This window comes from Neolamprologus brichardi, chromosome 4 (assembly GCF_056152115.1).
Source record: "Neolamprologus brichardi isolate AB-2024 chromosome 4, ASM5615211v1, whole genome shotgun sequence".
Classification (NCBI taxonomy): domain Eukaryota; kingdom Metazoa; phylum Chordata; class Actinopteri; order Cichliformes; family Cichlidae; genus Neolamprologus; species Neolamprologus brichardi.
Genome location: NC_142107.1, coordinates 15,734,018 through 15,746,862, shown reverse-complemented (window position 1 = coordinate 15,746,862; position 12,845 = coordinate 15,734,018). Strand labels below are relative to the sequence as shown.

Below are 12,845 nucleotides of genomic sequence, written 5' to 3'. Positions count from 1 at the left end.
TGCTTTTTCAACAACCTCTTGCTATTCAATAATTTCTTTAATGGATAAATATATTAGTTTTTTCCCCAACAAAATAAGTCATATCTTAAAAACAAGGAGGGGCGTTAACTTTTATCTCAAGAAATACCTCGGAAACTTCTGGATTTTTTTCTTTATCGCAGAGGTGTGGTTTAAATGTGATGCTGGGTGTGGTCCATTTTGGTGTTATATAAAAATGATAGTGACAAATAGTCAACACATTTTCTTTCAGTTCAGAAGACAACTGAAGAAAACGCAGACATGAGTCTCTCTGCAAAGGACAAGGCCGTGGTGAGGAACTTCTGGGTCAAAGTGGCCCCGAAGACAACTGAGATTGGAGGAGAGGCTCTAGTGAGGTTGTATTTTGCCCTTTTCTTTTCATTCTTCATTCATTCATACTTTTATTCATTAGTAAGTACTTATTCATATTTCCATCATTTGAATATATATTTTACAGGATGGTGACTGCTTATCCCCAGACCAAGACCTACTTTTCTCACTGGTCCGATCTGAGTCCAAGCTCTGCGCAGGTGAAAAAGCATGGTGCCACCATCATGGCGGCCATTGGAGACGCTGTGTCAAAGATTGACGACCTTACTGGAGGTCTGTCTGCCCTCAGCGAGCTCCACGCTTTCAAGCTCAGAGTGGACCCTGCCAACTTCAGGGTAAGCTCACACAGTAACATCCACGCAACAATGATCACGTTGTAGACAGAGATTACCATTAGTCAAGAGGCAATATAGACTTTTCGACCTAACATATGCATGTGTTTTTTGCCTCACAGATCCTTGCTCACAACATCATCTTGTGCATGGGCATGTTCTTCCCCGGAGACTTCACTCCCGAAGTCCACCTCTCCGTTGACAAGTTCCTCCAGAACTTGGCTCTCGCTCTGTCCGAGAAATACCGCTAAAATCCGGCAACTCCGGAGCCCCTATGAAGCCTGTCATCTACAGCAATGTCAATAAAACCTCTTAAAATGGCAGGGCTCCGTTAATAAATATAATAAACACTGGAAGCTGGTCCTTTCTTCTTTGTCTGCATCCCTACACTATTCACTTTTGACATAATTGCAGGGGTGTGTTAAGAAATTAAAATAATAATATTGTAGTGACAGAAGGGGGTGTGGGAGCATAGGAAAAAAGAAAATTCCATCAGAAATAAACATACAGTTGTGTTAAATGCAAATTTAACCTTCTAACATTTTGCACTGAATATTCGTTTTACTTTAAAGTGGAGGACTTATCCTCAAGCTTTGCTTAAATGGGCAGTAAATACTAATGTGTATACAAGGATTTCCTTCATTAAGCATGGCGTGATATTAAAAAGTTTGATTTGGCATTTTATATACTTTTCTCTGAACACATAAGTAATGAACATTGTATATAATTATACAAAATAAGCTTCTTCTTTTTCTTCTATTACATATCCATTTCCTGCTTATCTTACCGAACACGTGGAAGAAACCCTTTTTGGATTCTTGGATTAAAAGAATTTAATAAGATAGGATTAGATAACCTTTATTAGCCCCACACGAGGGAAATTTGTTATGTTACAGCAGAAAGTGGACAGTGCAACGTAATGTAATGTGTAATGTACACAATATTTCAAATCCTTTATCATGGTCCACAACTATAACCAACAGTATTTTTGATGCACTGTTATCAATAATGTCACGCGACCTCACCCATTTATATCAAAGTGCACATTTTGAAACGGACAAAATAGAAACCGGCAGCGTCACCCTTTGCAAAGATAAAAAGTAACATATAGACGCTTTTATAAGAATGAGCTTAGGAGGTTTTAATTTCAGATAATACAACATGGATAATTCAAACTACAACTTACTGGCTGAGTTAAAAAGAAATGACACCACCCTTATTAATATTACTATTATTATTATTATATTATTATTATTATTATTACTAGCATGAACATTTTCAGTATAACTGCACAATCACTTGTAAAAATCTGCTCTTGGAAGGCTTGAGTAGAAAAACAAAATGCAATTAAAAATTATCACACAAAGAGAATTTCATTTAACTGGAATTTTATTTGTCACATGCATCAGCTTCGAAGCGCTAAACGGAAACACTGCTGTAAATTATTTGGTTATGAATGTGAACTATAATTCCACAAGTTCAGTGGTACTGTTTGCCCAGGGCAGAGACGACCACAGCGAGGAATGTCTGCCAGGTCATCTGGACACCAGGGGCGAAGACTTGAGGTCCAGACGTGGAGGCCACACAAAAAGCGACAATTTCAGAAAGCACCTAAAATGAAAGGGATACAATAATAATGACATGCTTCATCATTATCACTGGTGGAAAAAGTCTCAGATTACATACCCTGAAGTTGTCAGGATCCACATGGAGCTTCTCAGAGTGCATAACACTCAGTTTTGGCGTAGGCCTGCTTGATGTTGTCCATGTTCTTCACAGCATTTTCCAGGCCAACCATCACAGTCCTTCCTGCTCAGGGCCTGGGCGCCAATTTCAGCCCCATAAATCTTTCCCCACAGGTATGTGATCGCGCTGAGCTCAGCACCTGTCCACTCGACCATATTGTTAGAGATAGGATTTTCTCCAGCTTCGCTGAAATTAGTCTTCGTTCACAAAACTTAGGTCCCTTTTGGAGGACTTTATTAATTGGCCGATACCACCCCTCTTAGTCCGGAAGCATCTGATTGGATCAGAACCAAGACAAAGGCTGTTAATAAGTCAGATATAATTTTTGCCCGAAGACTGGAAAAAGACAAGAACATGAAACATTAAAAACACCATCAACTCGACATCAATTGTTCGACGCCATTCAGTGTCGAATATTCATTTACCAATAAACCTAATTGTAAATGAATATGATAAAATGTAAGGCAGAATTTAACTGATTTTGAAGGTGTGATCTTTGCATAAAGAGAAAAGCTCAAAAACCCCCAAAACATTTTCTTCATTTGTTATTTTTTTTAAAGTTTTCTCAGCACCTGCACATATGAGCATCTAATATATTCAAGTGTGTTTTTAACTCTAACTTTTTAATATATAGAGATTTTTTTTCGTTCATTAGCAATTTTGCCACTATTCCTTTAGACTGCATGACCTCTCATACTGACATCAGTTCTTTAATGCAGTCATCGCTATTTTACTAACTAATTTGACGTTAGGTGTTATTTTGTACTTATTTTACCTTATAAATACTGCGGGACTTATAAGGTAAGATAACACGGCGACTAAAAATACTTGAGAACAGGGTGTGGTTACTTTTATCTCTAGAAATGGCTTGTTAAACGCGAACAGGAAGGTGTGGATTAGATTTGATACTGGGTGTGGTGCAATTTAGTTCCATATAAAGAAAGATAGTAACAAACAACTTTCACCAGAATTTAGTTAACTTTTCCTTCTGCTGCGTAAACCTTTAAAGGCAGACATGAGTCTCTGGAAAGGACAAAACCGTGGCCCTTCTGGGATAAAGCGACTCCGAAAGCCCCTGAGATTGGAGCAGAGGCTCTGGGCCGGTTGGTTTTCATTATTTTCTGTTTTGACGATGTGCACACATCATGCACCACATTCTATGTAATAACTTCGCTATATCATAACTTATCACGTTTATGTTTTACAGGATGCTGATTGCATATCCGCAAACCAAGACCCACTGTTCTCACTGGGCCCACCTGAGTCCAGATTCTGCACAGGTGACGATGCACGGCGCCAACATCATGGCGTCGGGAATATTGACGACCTTGTTGGAGGTCTGACCAATCTAAGCTAGCTATATGCTTTCAAGCTCAGAGTGGACCCTGCCAACTTCAGGGTAAGCTTACTGAGGGAATGATTCATGCATTGCTCATAAGTCCATACAATTTCTCAATGAGCAAAATACTAAAAGTAATAATACTTTGTATATAAAGCTATAATGTTGTTGCACAGTACACACTGCAATAGTTACAGCCTTTTGCACACGCTCTACAGTAAAATAACAAATGACAAAGTTTTACAGTTTAGAGTAAAATGTCGATCAGAGCTATTTCTTATATTTTATAAACTTTGTAATATATTGTTTTATTTAATTAGTTCAGTATGTTACTGTTATTGTCTTGGAGGAACTATAACCCACATAATTTCCTTAGGGATTATTAAAGTATTCTGACTCTGAGTCTGAAATTTAATGTATTTCTCGTTATTTATGAATTAACACGTTTTCTCCATATTTATTTATTTATACAGATTCTTGCTCACAACATCATCTTGTGCATGGCCATGTTCTTCCAGGAAGACTTCACCCCTGAAGTCCACGTCTCATTTGACATGTTTCTACAGAACTTGTCTTTGGCGCTGTCCGACAGATAGCGCTAAACTCCAGATTCAGGCGCACCAATCGCTGCATGGAGCGTGTCATCCGCCACACTACCAACACCCATTTTATAATAGAAGAACACAGTTACTATATGAAATTAATACATGTTTACATTTCTTTTACTTTAGTCACGGTATATATACTTGTATTTTTTTTTTATTCTCAATAAAATAAAACTGTTTAACTTGCTCCGACAGCACACGCCTCGGACACGCCCCTTTACTCTGTAACTTGTGAAGGGTTCCCTGGTGTTTCGTCACTCATCCAACACATTAAATTAGAAATTCTGACTTCCTGTGCGCACGACTGATTTAGGGCTGATTAAAAACAGCAAGTAAAACACATACTTCTACTTTCATAGGCCAAACTAAAGTAATAATTATATACGACATCAGAGTCACACTATCAATGAGGAGCTGTTCTCAATGCGGGTGGGTGTGCGTAGACCATCTGATTGCTCTGGGCTGTAGTTGGCCTTTTTCTTCTTTCGGCTGTCCTCTTTAGATGTCACTACAGCAGATCATGTGCCTTCATCCACAAACATCCTCTGTGGTCCTCGTCTTTTCCTTCTGAATGGCAGCTTCCTTCCTTAGATAAAGGAGCTGTCATGGCAAGGCAGATACTGCGGTGCACCCTAAAATAATCTCGTCGCCCCTAGTCACTGTCATAGTTTTGCACATGACAATATTGTTATTTTAAAAAAAAGCTAGCATTAACACTTTGATTCTAGCTACACAGAATTAACACAGAATATGAATTTCAAAACTGAATATATTTCACAGTGTCATCCCAACCCCTTCTTTGAAAAACGTGAGACGCCAACCCAGGTCCCCCCATCGAAACTCCATCCATTCATCCACCCAAGCTAATAATAATAATAATAATAATAATAATAATAATAATAATAATAATAATAATAATAATAATAGGAAGAAGAAGAAGAAAGCAATTCGGAATAATGACGATAAAACAGGAATAGCTGGTTCTGGGGGACTGCCTGGTCATTGTAGTTGCTGCTCGTTTAGGTCAATACTTCACTGCTGAGGTCCGTGCAGCTTCCGGGAGAGTCTTAGTAGCTCAAGCCTTCCTGAGAAGGCAGTATTACTAGCTCCAGAGGACCGTCACATGCTCTATTTTTAAGTTGTGTATATAAACTTTCAGTAAATTAATCGCTACTCTTCTTTAATTAGTCCATAAAGAGAAAAAAAACATTCCTGGTAAAAGCTACAATAATAATCCAACTGTTTAAAAACAATCACCACAAACGACCATGAGAGTTTAATTGCATTGGATCTTTTATTACAAGTCAGACTGTCAGTGAGTACTCAAACACATAATGCAGTTTATCTGTATTTCTCAGACAAGGCGAGAGCAACAGCAGCCAGGAACTTGTCCATAGCCACATGGACCTCAGGGGTGAAGTCCTGGGGGAACATGGCGGACAGGACCACGAGGAGGTTGTGAGACAGAACCTGTGGAAAGATGATGATCACATTGAAATGAATGGACTTTTCATTTATTTATTTGTAACCAGAGAACATCAATTCAGATCAATCAGTAATCTATCTAAGATCAAATGAAAGCTGAGTTAGAGTGAGTTTAATTTGTAGTTCAATCAGTGTTCACAACAGAACAGAAAAATTAATTTGGTAAAAGCTGTCATAGTAAATTGACCGATGTATATATATTGCTTTTCTAGTCTACTGGAGCATTCAAAGCACTTCATACAACTTGCCTAATTGACCCATTCATACAAGTACTTCTTTTTCTGTGACTAGGCTCTTTTCTCTCTAACATTCACACAAATTCACACTCCAGTGATTACACTGGAGTATTGCAGTATGCCTCAGGATCTTGTCCAAGAATACTTTGACAGTCAGGGACTGAACCACAAACTTTTTATTAAGTAGATGACCTCAAATAATGTCACCCCACAAACATGACAGTAATAATGATCAGTACCTTGAAGTTAGCAGGGTCCACTCTCAGAGTGAAGGCGTGCAGCTCACTGAGGCTCAGAAGAGCTCCGGTCAGATCGTCAATTTTGCTGACAGCATCAGTAACTGCAGCCATCACGGTTGCTCCGTGCTTCTTCACCGGGGCAGAGCCGGGGCTCAGGTCCTTCCAGTGGGAGAAGTAAATCTTGGTCTGAGGGTACACTGTCAGCATCCTGGGTAAAAATGTAAGCGAACAAGCCAGCGAGTAAGAGACTGAAATGCAGGAGCAGGTTTTTGTAGGCAGTGTGGGGCCATATTTACCTAGAGACAGCATCACAGCCGATTTGTTCCTCCTTGCCAGCCACTTTAGCCCAGAAGGCTTTGACTGTGTTCTTGTCCTTTGCAGAAAGACTGGTCATCTTGCCTGTTGTTGCTGTTGGAGTTGTGTTCAGCTCAATCTGTGGAGGTCTTATATATGAAACAGGAAATGCACACCCGACCCACCTCACAGATAAGGTCTTGGAATTTGAGCATGTTCAAAATGATATGTAACAGTTCCCATGAGACAAATACCAAACAAAAGACTCTATAAGGCAAGACAACTTAACAAGAAAATCAGAATTCATTTCTTCTTTTTGGCTTCACTTAAGAAACATCTTCATTAAATAAATGTGCATATTTTAAAACTTAAATTTTCAGTGAGAGACAGTTAAATCAAATCAGTAACCTTCCAATTTTTGAATTTATATCAGTCTAATATTACCATTTAATTCACGACAAGTCACCTGTTAGTTTGTATTTCTTTATCTATTTATGTATTTAATAATAATAATTTGAGAAAAAGCAAAATGGGTACATGATTATAACTTTAAAAAGGCTGTTGGCTTCAAATTTGGGTCTGGACAGATAGTTGGATTTATAGCAGGGCTTTATAGATACGTTTACTGTACATACACATGCATCTAAATGTTTATGGCTATATTTAGACTAATAAGTCAACGGCTAATTTATGTTTCCAAACAGATAATCAAAAACCAAATCCAAATCCTAATGTGGAAAGCAGCTATCACAGATATAATTGAACATAGAGAGTCCAGGGATGTTCTAATGTGTAGGTTAAAATTTAAATACTGTTGTTTAGGCTATCATTTACCAACACTACAACCACAATCTATGTCAATGACATTCACTTCAAAAAACCCTGTCAGTTTAAGGCTTATCTAATCTTCAGCAGGTGAATCCTCTCACAGGGCAGTTTAAATTTTTACAGCAGCTGTTTGTTCTCTACAGGAGCTCAAATGTAGCTCAGAGTGGACAGTTGCGATATATTGAGGTAAAGTTAAACATCAGGTGTAGAAATTTGAGGATGAAAAACAGGTTTTAAAATATGGCAGAAATACTGAAAATATTTAAGAGAATGACAGAAAAGGTTTTGTGGACAACCAGAAAAAAACAAAAGCTGAGACAAAGTTATTAATTTTTTTTTCTACTTACAGCCAGTCAATAAAGGCCTGTAGGATGTGTGGGTGTATCATTCTTTTCTTGTCATTTTCCTCTTTAAGTAAATTCCTTGTCAAGTTTATTTATTAAATGCATGTACAAATGGCAAATGCAGGACCTTAATGCTATGGTTTGGTCATATGTTAAAATTAAAATCTGTGGAATCTGGTCCATTTTTTATTAAACATACAAGAACAAGAAGTTTTTTGTCACTGAAATTTAGAATTCATTATTTTCCAAAGGATATACTTATTGTACTTCATCCAGTTCTTTATTCCTATCCAGGTCTGCAAAATATTTTTGATTATCTTACTTCCAATTTTCTTAACTGTTAGGGGTCACTCAGGGCTGGAGCCTATCCCAAGATATAAGAATAAGTACTCCATAATGAAAGTTTCCAACAGATTTTTGGTTAATTTTGACAGTTAATCAAAGCTGAACTCAGAATTGTTAAACTGACCAGTTTAGCCAACTCCCACTCTCCAACTCCACCCAATTTCATATCTTTGGGTGGAGTGAAAAGAACTCTTTAAAAGGTGACTTTGTGGCTCTGCTGACCAACAGCACAAGAGCAACGATCAACAAAGCAAAATGGTTGTGTGGACAGACTTTGAGCGCACCACAATCCAGGACATCTTCTCCAAGATCGACTATGCAGTCATTGGGCAAGCAGCTTTTTCCAGGTGAAACATTGTTTGTGTTTATATTGACATACAGAATTTGGGGTTAATTGAATAGCATCTTTATGTGCAATGAAAAAAGCTGGCATATTTTTTGCATTACACAATGTACATTCTTCTTTTAGAACTAAGAGCAAATCAGTTATTTATATATTCCCTCAGGTGTTTGATTGTCTACCCCTGGACTCAGAGGTATTTTGGTCAATTTGGAAACCTCTACAATGCTGCTGCTATTGCATCAAATCCAAAGGTTGCTGCTCATGGAAAAATCATCATGGAAGCTCTGGAAAAAGCCGTGAAGAACATGGACAACATCAAGGCCACATATGCAGAGCTGAGTACGCTGCACTCTGAGAAACTGCAGGTGGACCCTGACAATTTCATGGTAGGCAATGCTGAACTGACGGCACTGATTCCCAGTATTGCGTGTTTGTGTGTGTCAATGAAGATTGCTAAAGCATGTTGTGTTGTGTTGCAGCTCCTGGGTGACTGCTTGACCATTGTGGTTGCTTCCCAGTTGGGTAAAAACTTCACTGCTGAGGTTCATGCAGCTTTCCAGAAGTTCCTGGCAGTGGTGGTGTCCTCCCTCAGAAGACAGTACTACTAAAGAGCTGCAGATGTCGTCACATACTCTGTCATTAATTGTGCCTCAATACGTTTTTAAAAAAAATAAAATATTAAGCAACTTTAGAAAGTTCCCAGTGCCTTTCTTTTTTCACTTGCTTTATTATCTTTAAGTTTTAATACAATGTTCTTTGCAAAAACTTTGTATGGACTGCTTAAGGATTAAAGCCATTCTTAAATGCTTGGATGAAAAGACTCTGCAGCTAATTGCTGCCTGAAATCCAGAACCCATGGAAATCACCAAATGTTGTTTCCTCTATTGAGTTGCTCTGATAGACCTTGACTGTAGCCTCCAGTTGCTGCTTATTTGTGGAAAGGCATGCTCTGTTGGAGAGAGATCAGGTGATTGACCTGGAGACTGTGAACATCCAATTTCTTTGCCTTGAGAAACTCTTGGATTATTTTTGTAGTATGTTTTGGGTCATTATTTGCATTACGAAAAACAGTCTGATAATTTTTTACAGCATTTCACAAATTCTGAGCCAAGAGTATGGTCCTGTAAATTTCATAATTCACCCAGATACTTCTATCAGCAATTACATCATCAATAAACACTGACTACCCACTTCCATTGGCAGCCATTCATTCCCATGCCATAACACTGCCTCAACCATTCTCCACATGCTTCACATCATGAGCTGCTTCTCTCCTTCTCCCAAATTACTTCCCAAATGTTATATTTTTTCTTACAGATCTGTGCAGGATCTTTCACATGTTTTCTGGCAAAGTCTAGTCTCATCTCCCTGGCTGTCACTGTATTCTGTGGTTTGTTGTAAACTCTATTTCTATTCATGAACACATCTCTTAATTGAAGACTCTGACAGTGATACACCAGCCTCTTCACTTAGGTTTTTGGCTTAGTTATACATGTCGTGACAATTGGTTTTTATTGAAATAATTCAGTGATTATGCACTTGTCCTTTTTTGTTCTGGTGTTTCTGAGTTGGTCAGTGCATTCATTCTTTTTAAAAAAGCTGAGAGAAAGCCTGCACTTTCTTGTTTTGAATCCAGTGTGTTGGTGTACAAAGGCAAAACTGCACATTTTTAAAAATTTTATGTTTGTCCCAACTAATATGGAAGGGACATTACATGCTTGAGTCATTGAATCATGGACCAAGCAGCCAAGAACATACAGGCACAGATGTAATCTTCTTTACCCCCAAAAGGACAAAATGATTACAAAAATTCAAAATGACAAAAATAAACTTTTTTTAAGAACCAAGTGGGCCGTAAAAGAGGTTAACTTAACAAAATTCACTTAACAAAACATAACTCAACAAACTGACCTACTCAAATGGGAAACAGCTCTAGTTATATAGCAAATGAATAAACCATTATATACACCAAAGTTGAAAACTAAAGAGCTAACACATAGGTGTCAAACTCTGGCCTGCGGGCCAAATTTGGCCAAATTTCTAATTACATTTGGCCCGCGAAGCCATACCAAATTACTATTAGAGCTGGCCTACTGGTATTATACAGCTAATATATATATTGTTTAGTATTAAGCTTTGCTTGTTCCATATTCAGTTTTTCAGCAAAACCTATTTGAGTCCATAAGAAAAGATTCATTCTTATATCTGGAGGAAGATTTTTTTTTTTTCAGTAAATATTAATGTTTGCCCGCGACTTTGTTCCAGTTTTGAATTTTGGCCCACTGTGTATTTGAGTTTGACACCCCTGAGCTAACAGCTAACCATCATTCAAGAAGAACCCCATTCCCCCCCCCCCATGATCACAATAGATGGTCCAGTCCATTTTATTGGCTTCTGCATTTAAACCAGCTCCACCCTCAGCCTCCTCTTCCACCCAAACCAGGAAGGACTGGAGCAGAGGCCAGGTGGCTCAAAAAGAACAGAAATATAATTAATATGACACATACTCATATAAAACAACAAACAGTGCAAAACAGAGTCTGTGCCACCGTTTGGACTATCGCTTAGTGCTGTCATGCATTACAGGTAAATTCAAAGTTTTAAATTGGTTAACTTATGATCACAAAAGGTTTAGAGCACAATGTAAACGTAAGACAAAAAGATCAAATGAATATTACCCAAGTATTTCAATTGTGTGGTTGCATGCAGCCATCACACATTGCTTAAGAAACCCTATCCCTTTAGATACCCAGTCTTAGGACAGAGGACCATTGCTGTCCCTGACTTTGGAAATGTGATGATAGTATAATTAATAACTAATAATTTCCTACTAATAACTATAGACTAGTCATGTTTAGGAGAAATAGTTCGCTGCAGAGTTTGACTGTAAAATAAAATTAAAACAGACAGAAAAAATTATAAATACTCAACAATTTAAGTGGTTGTTTACATGACCCAAATGAATTCATTCAGGACGACTTGTCTTCACTTGCCATTGACCTAAACTTGTAATGCTTTTAATCTATTGTCTAAACAAAAAACATTTACTGGATCACAAAAATAACCACAACAGTTTGATTGGATTTGTTTCCTTTTTTATTCAAATTCAGTTTGACAGTAAGAATTCAATCTCATGCTGCTGTCAGTCATCTGGTCTTGTGTACACTTTAACGATATTTCTCAGACAATGCACGAGCCACAGCAGCCAGAAACTTGTCCATCGCCACGTGGACCTCAGGAGTGAAATCGTTGGGGAACACGATGGCCAGAACCACGAGGAGGTTGTGAGCAAGAACCTGTGAAAAGATGAAGATCACATTTTAAAATGTGTGCTGTTAGAAAATGCATGCCAGGGTTAATTATCTCTGTTTATTTGAATGCTGCGATTCAGTATTCAGTACTGCTACAAGAAGTTAAACATTAAATGTACATTAAGCTTAGAAACAAAGAAACTGCAACTAAACCTTCATAAAAAAAACACAACGAAATCAGGACCACTTTCAGAATTTATTGTATGTCAGTACCTTGAAGTTAGCAGGGTCCACTCTCAGAGTGAAGGCGTGCAGCTCACTGAGGCTCAGAAGACCACCGGTGAGATCGTCAATTTTGCTGACAGCATCAGTAACTGCAGTCATCACGGTTGCTCCGTGCTTCCTCACCGGGGCAGAGCCGGGGCTCAGGTCCTTCCAGTGGGAGAAATAAATCTTGGTCTGAGGGTACACTGTCAGCATCCTGGATAAAAAAAATGTACAATAAGTACACAGAACAGTACATAGAAAACGCAGGAGCAGGTTTAAGCAGTCCATTTGAGGTCGTAAGTCTTAATCCATATTTACCTGGAGACAGCATCACAGCCAATGTCCTCCTCCATGCCAACCACATTAGCCCAAAAGGCTTTGACTGTGTTCTTGTCCTTAGCAGAAAGACTCATCTTGTCTGTTGGATTTCTGTTTGAAGTTGTCTTGACCACCAGAAACGCTTTAGGCTTTTATATGTAGAACAGTAAAGGGACAAACCCGGCACACCTCAGAGATAGCAACCTGGACCAGCCCACAGTGACATGTAACGCCTTTTGTGAGATAAACGGTAAACCAATTGTCATGCTAGCGTCAAAAACTACTAAAGAAAAAGAGTAAATCATTAAAGATGTTTGAATGGTGTTCACTTAATTAAAGTGCACACAATGGAAAAATAAATAAATAAATAAATCAAACAAAAGAGTTGAAAAGAGAAATGTATTTCTGAAGAAAAGAACCACAAAGTAACATACTTTTATGAATACCTCAAATTTAAATATCTGTTAGTTTATAGCCTACATTAACAAATTAAATTGTGTTTTTGATTTAGACTGATTTAATAAC

General features: G+C 38.1%; 4 protein-coding genes and 2 pseudogenes across 7 annotated transcripts; 3 read left to right on the top strand and 3 right to left on the bottom strand.

The window, feature by feature from the left end:
* The first annotated feature begins 237 nt into the window (after nt 1–237).
* Nucleotides 238–1,036, top strand: LOC102785136 (hemoglobin subunit alpha-A-like). Its single transcript, XM_087839909.1, has 3 exons — nt 238–374; nt 476–683; nt 803–1,036. The coding sequence occupies exons 1-3, from the start codon at nt 280–282 to the stop codon at nt 929–931; spliced, it is 432 nt and encodes a 143-aa protein (XP_087696035.1). The 5' UTR covers nt 238–279; the 3' UTR covers nt 932–1,036.
* Nucleotides 1,037–2,051: 1,015 nt separating this feature from the next.
* Nucleotides 2,052–3,180, bottom strand: LOC102784557 (hemoglobin subunit beta-A-like; annotated as a pseudogene). The gene is made up of 2 exons (XR_015718995.1): nt 2,367–3,180; nt 2,052–2,291 (listed from the first exon to the last, which is right to left on the bottom strand). The product of XR_015718995.1 is annotated as a hemoglobin subunit beta-A-like (transcript).
* On the top strand, nt 2,876–4,564 carry LOC102784269 (hemoglobin subunit alpha-A-like; annotated as a pseudogene). Its single transcript, XR_015719021.1, has 4 exons — nt 2,876–2,885; nt 3,447–3,529; nt 3,634–3,825; nt 4,239–4,564. The product of XR_015719021.1 is annotated as a hemoglobin subunit alpha-A-like (transcript).
* A 90-nt stretch (nt 4,565–4,654) lies between these two features.
* LOC102784834 (hemoglobin subunit beta-like) lies at nt 4,655–9,167 on the top strand. Of its 2 annotated transcripts, none has more exons than XM_087839906.1 (4): nt 4,655–6,550; nt 6,712–8,488; nt 8,648–8,870; nt 8,964–9,167. In XM_087839906.1, the coding sequence occupies exons 2-4, from the start codon at nt 8,397–8,399 to the stop codon at nt 9,090–9,092; spliced, it is 444 nt and encodes a 147-aa protein (XP_087696032.1). In that variant the 5' UTR covers nt 4,655–6,550; nt 6,712–8,396; the 3' UTR covers nt 9,093–9,167. The 2 variants fall into 2 exon arrangements, with proteins under 2 accessions (XP_087696032.1, XP_035766766.2); XM_035910873.2 differs by having other exon boundaries at nt 4,655–6,821; nt 8,370–8,488.
* LOC102784556 (hemoglobin embryonic subunit alpha-like) lies at nt 5,662–6,754 on the bottom strand. The gene is made up of 3 exons (XM_035910874.2): nt 6,627–6,754; nt 6,331–6,538; nt 5,662–5,840 (listed from the first exon to the last, which is right to left on the bottom strand). Exons 1-3 carry the CDS (start codon nt 6,722–6,724, stop codon nt 5,712–5,714), a joined length of 435 nt encoding a protein of 144 aa, XP_035766767.1. The 5' UTR covers nt 6,725–6,754; the 3' UTR covers nt 5,662–5,711.
* Nucleotides 9,168–11,594: 2,427 nt separating the features above from the next.
* Nucleotides 11,595–12,435, bottom strand: LOC102784268 (hemoglobin subunit alpha-2-like). The gene is made up of 3 exons (XM_006798148.3): nt 12,321–12,435; nt 12,009–12,216; nt 11,595–11,780 (listed from the first exon to the last, which is right to left on the bottom strand). Exons 1-3 carry the CDS (start codon nt 12,413–12,415, stop codon nt 11,652–11,654), a joined length of 432 nt encoding a protein of 143 aa, XP_006798211.1. The 5' UTR covers nt 12,416–12,435; the 3' UTR covers nt 11,595–11,651.
* Between the last annotated feature and the right edge of the window lie 410 nt (nt 12,436–12,845).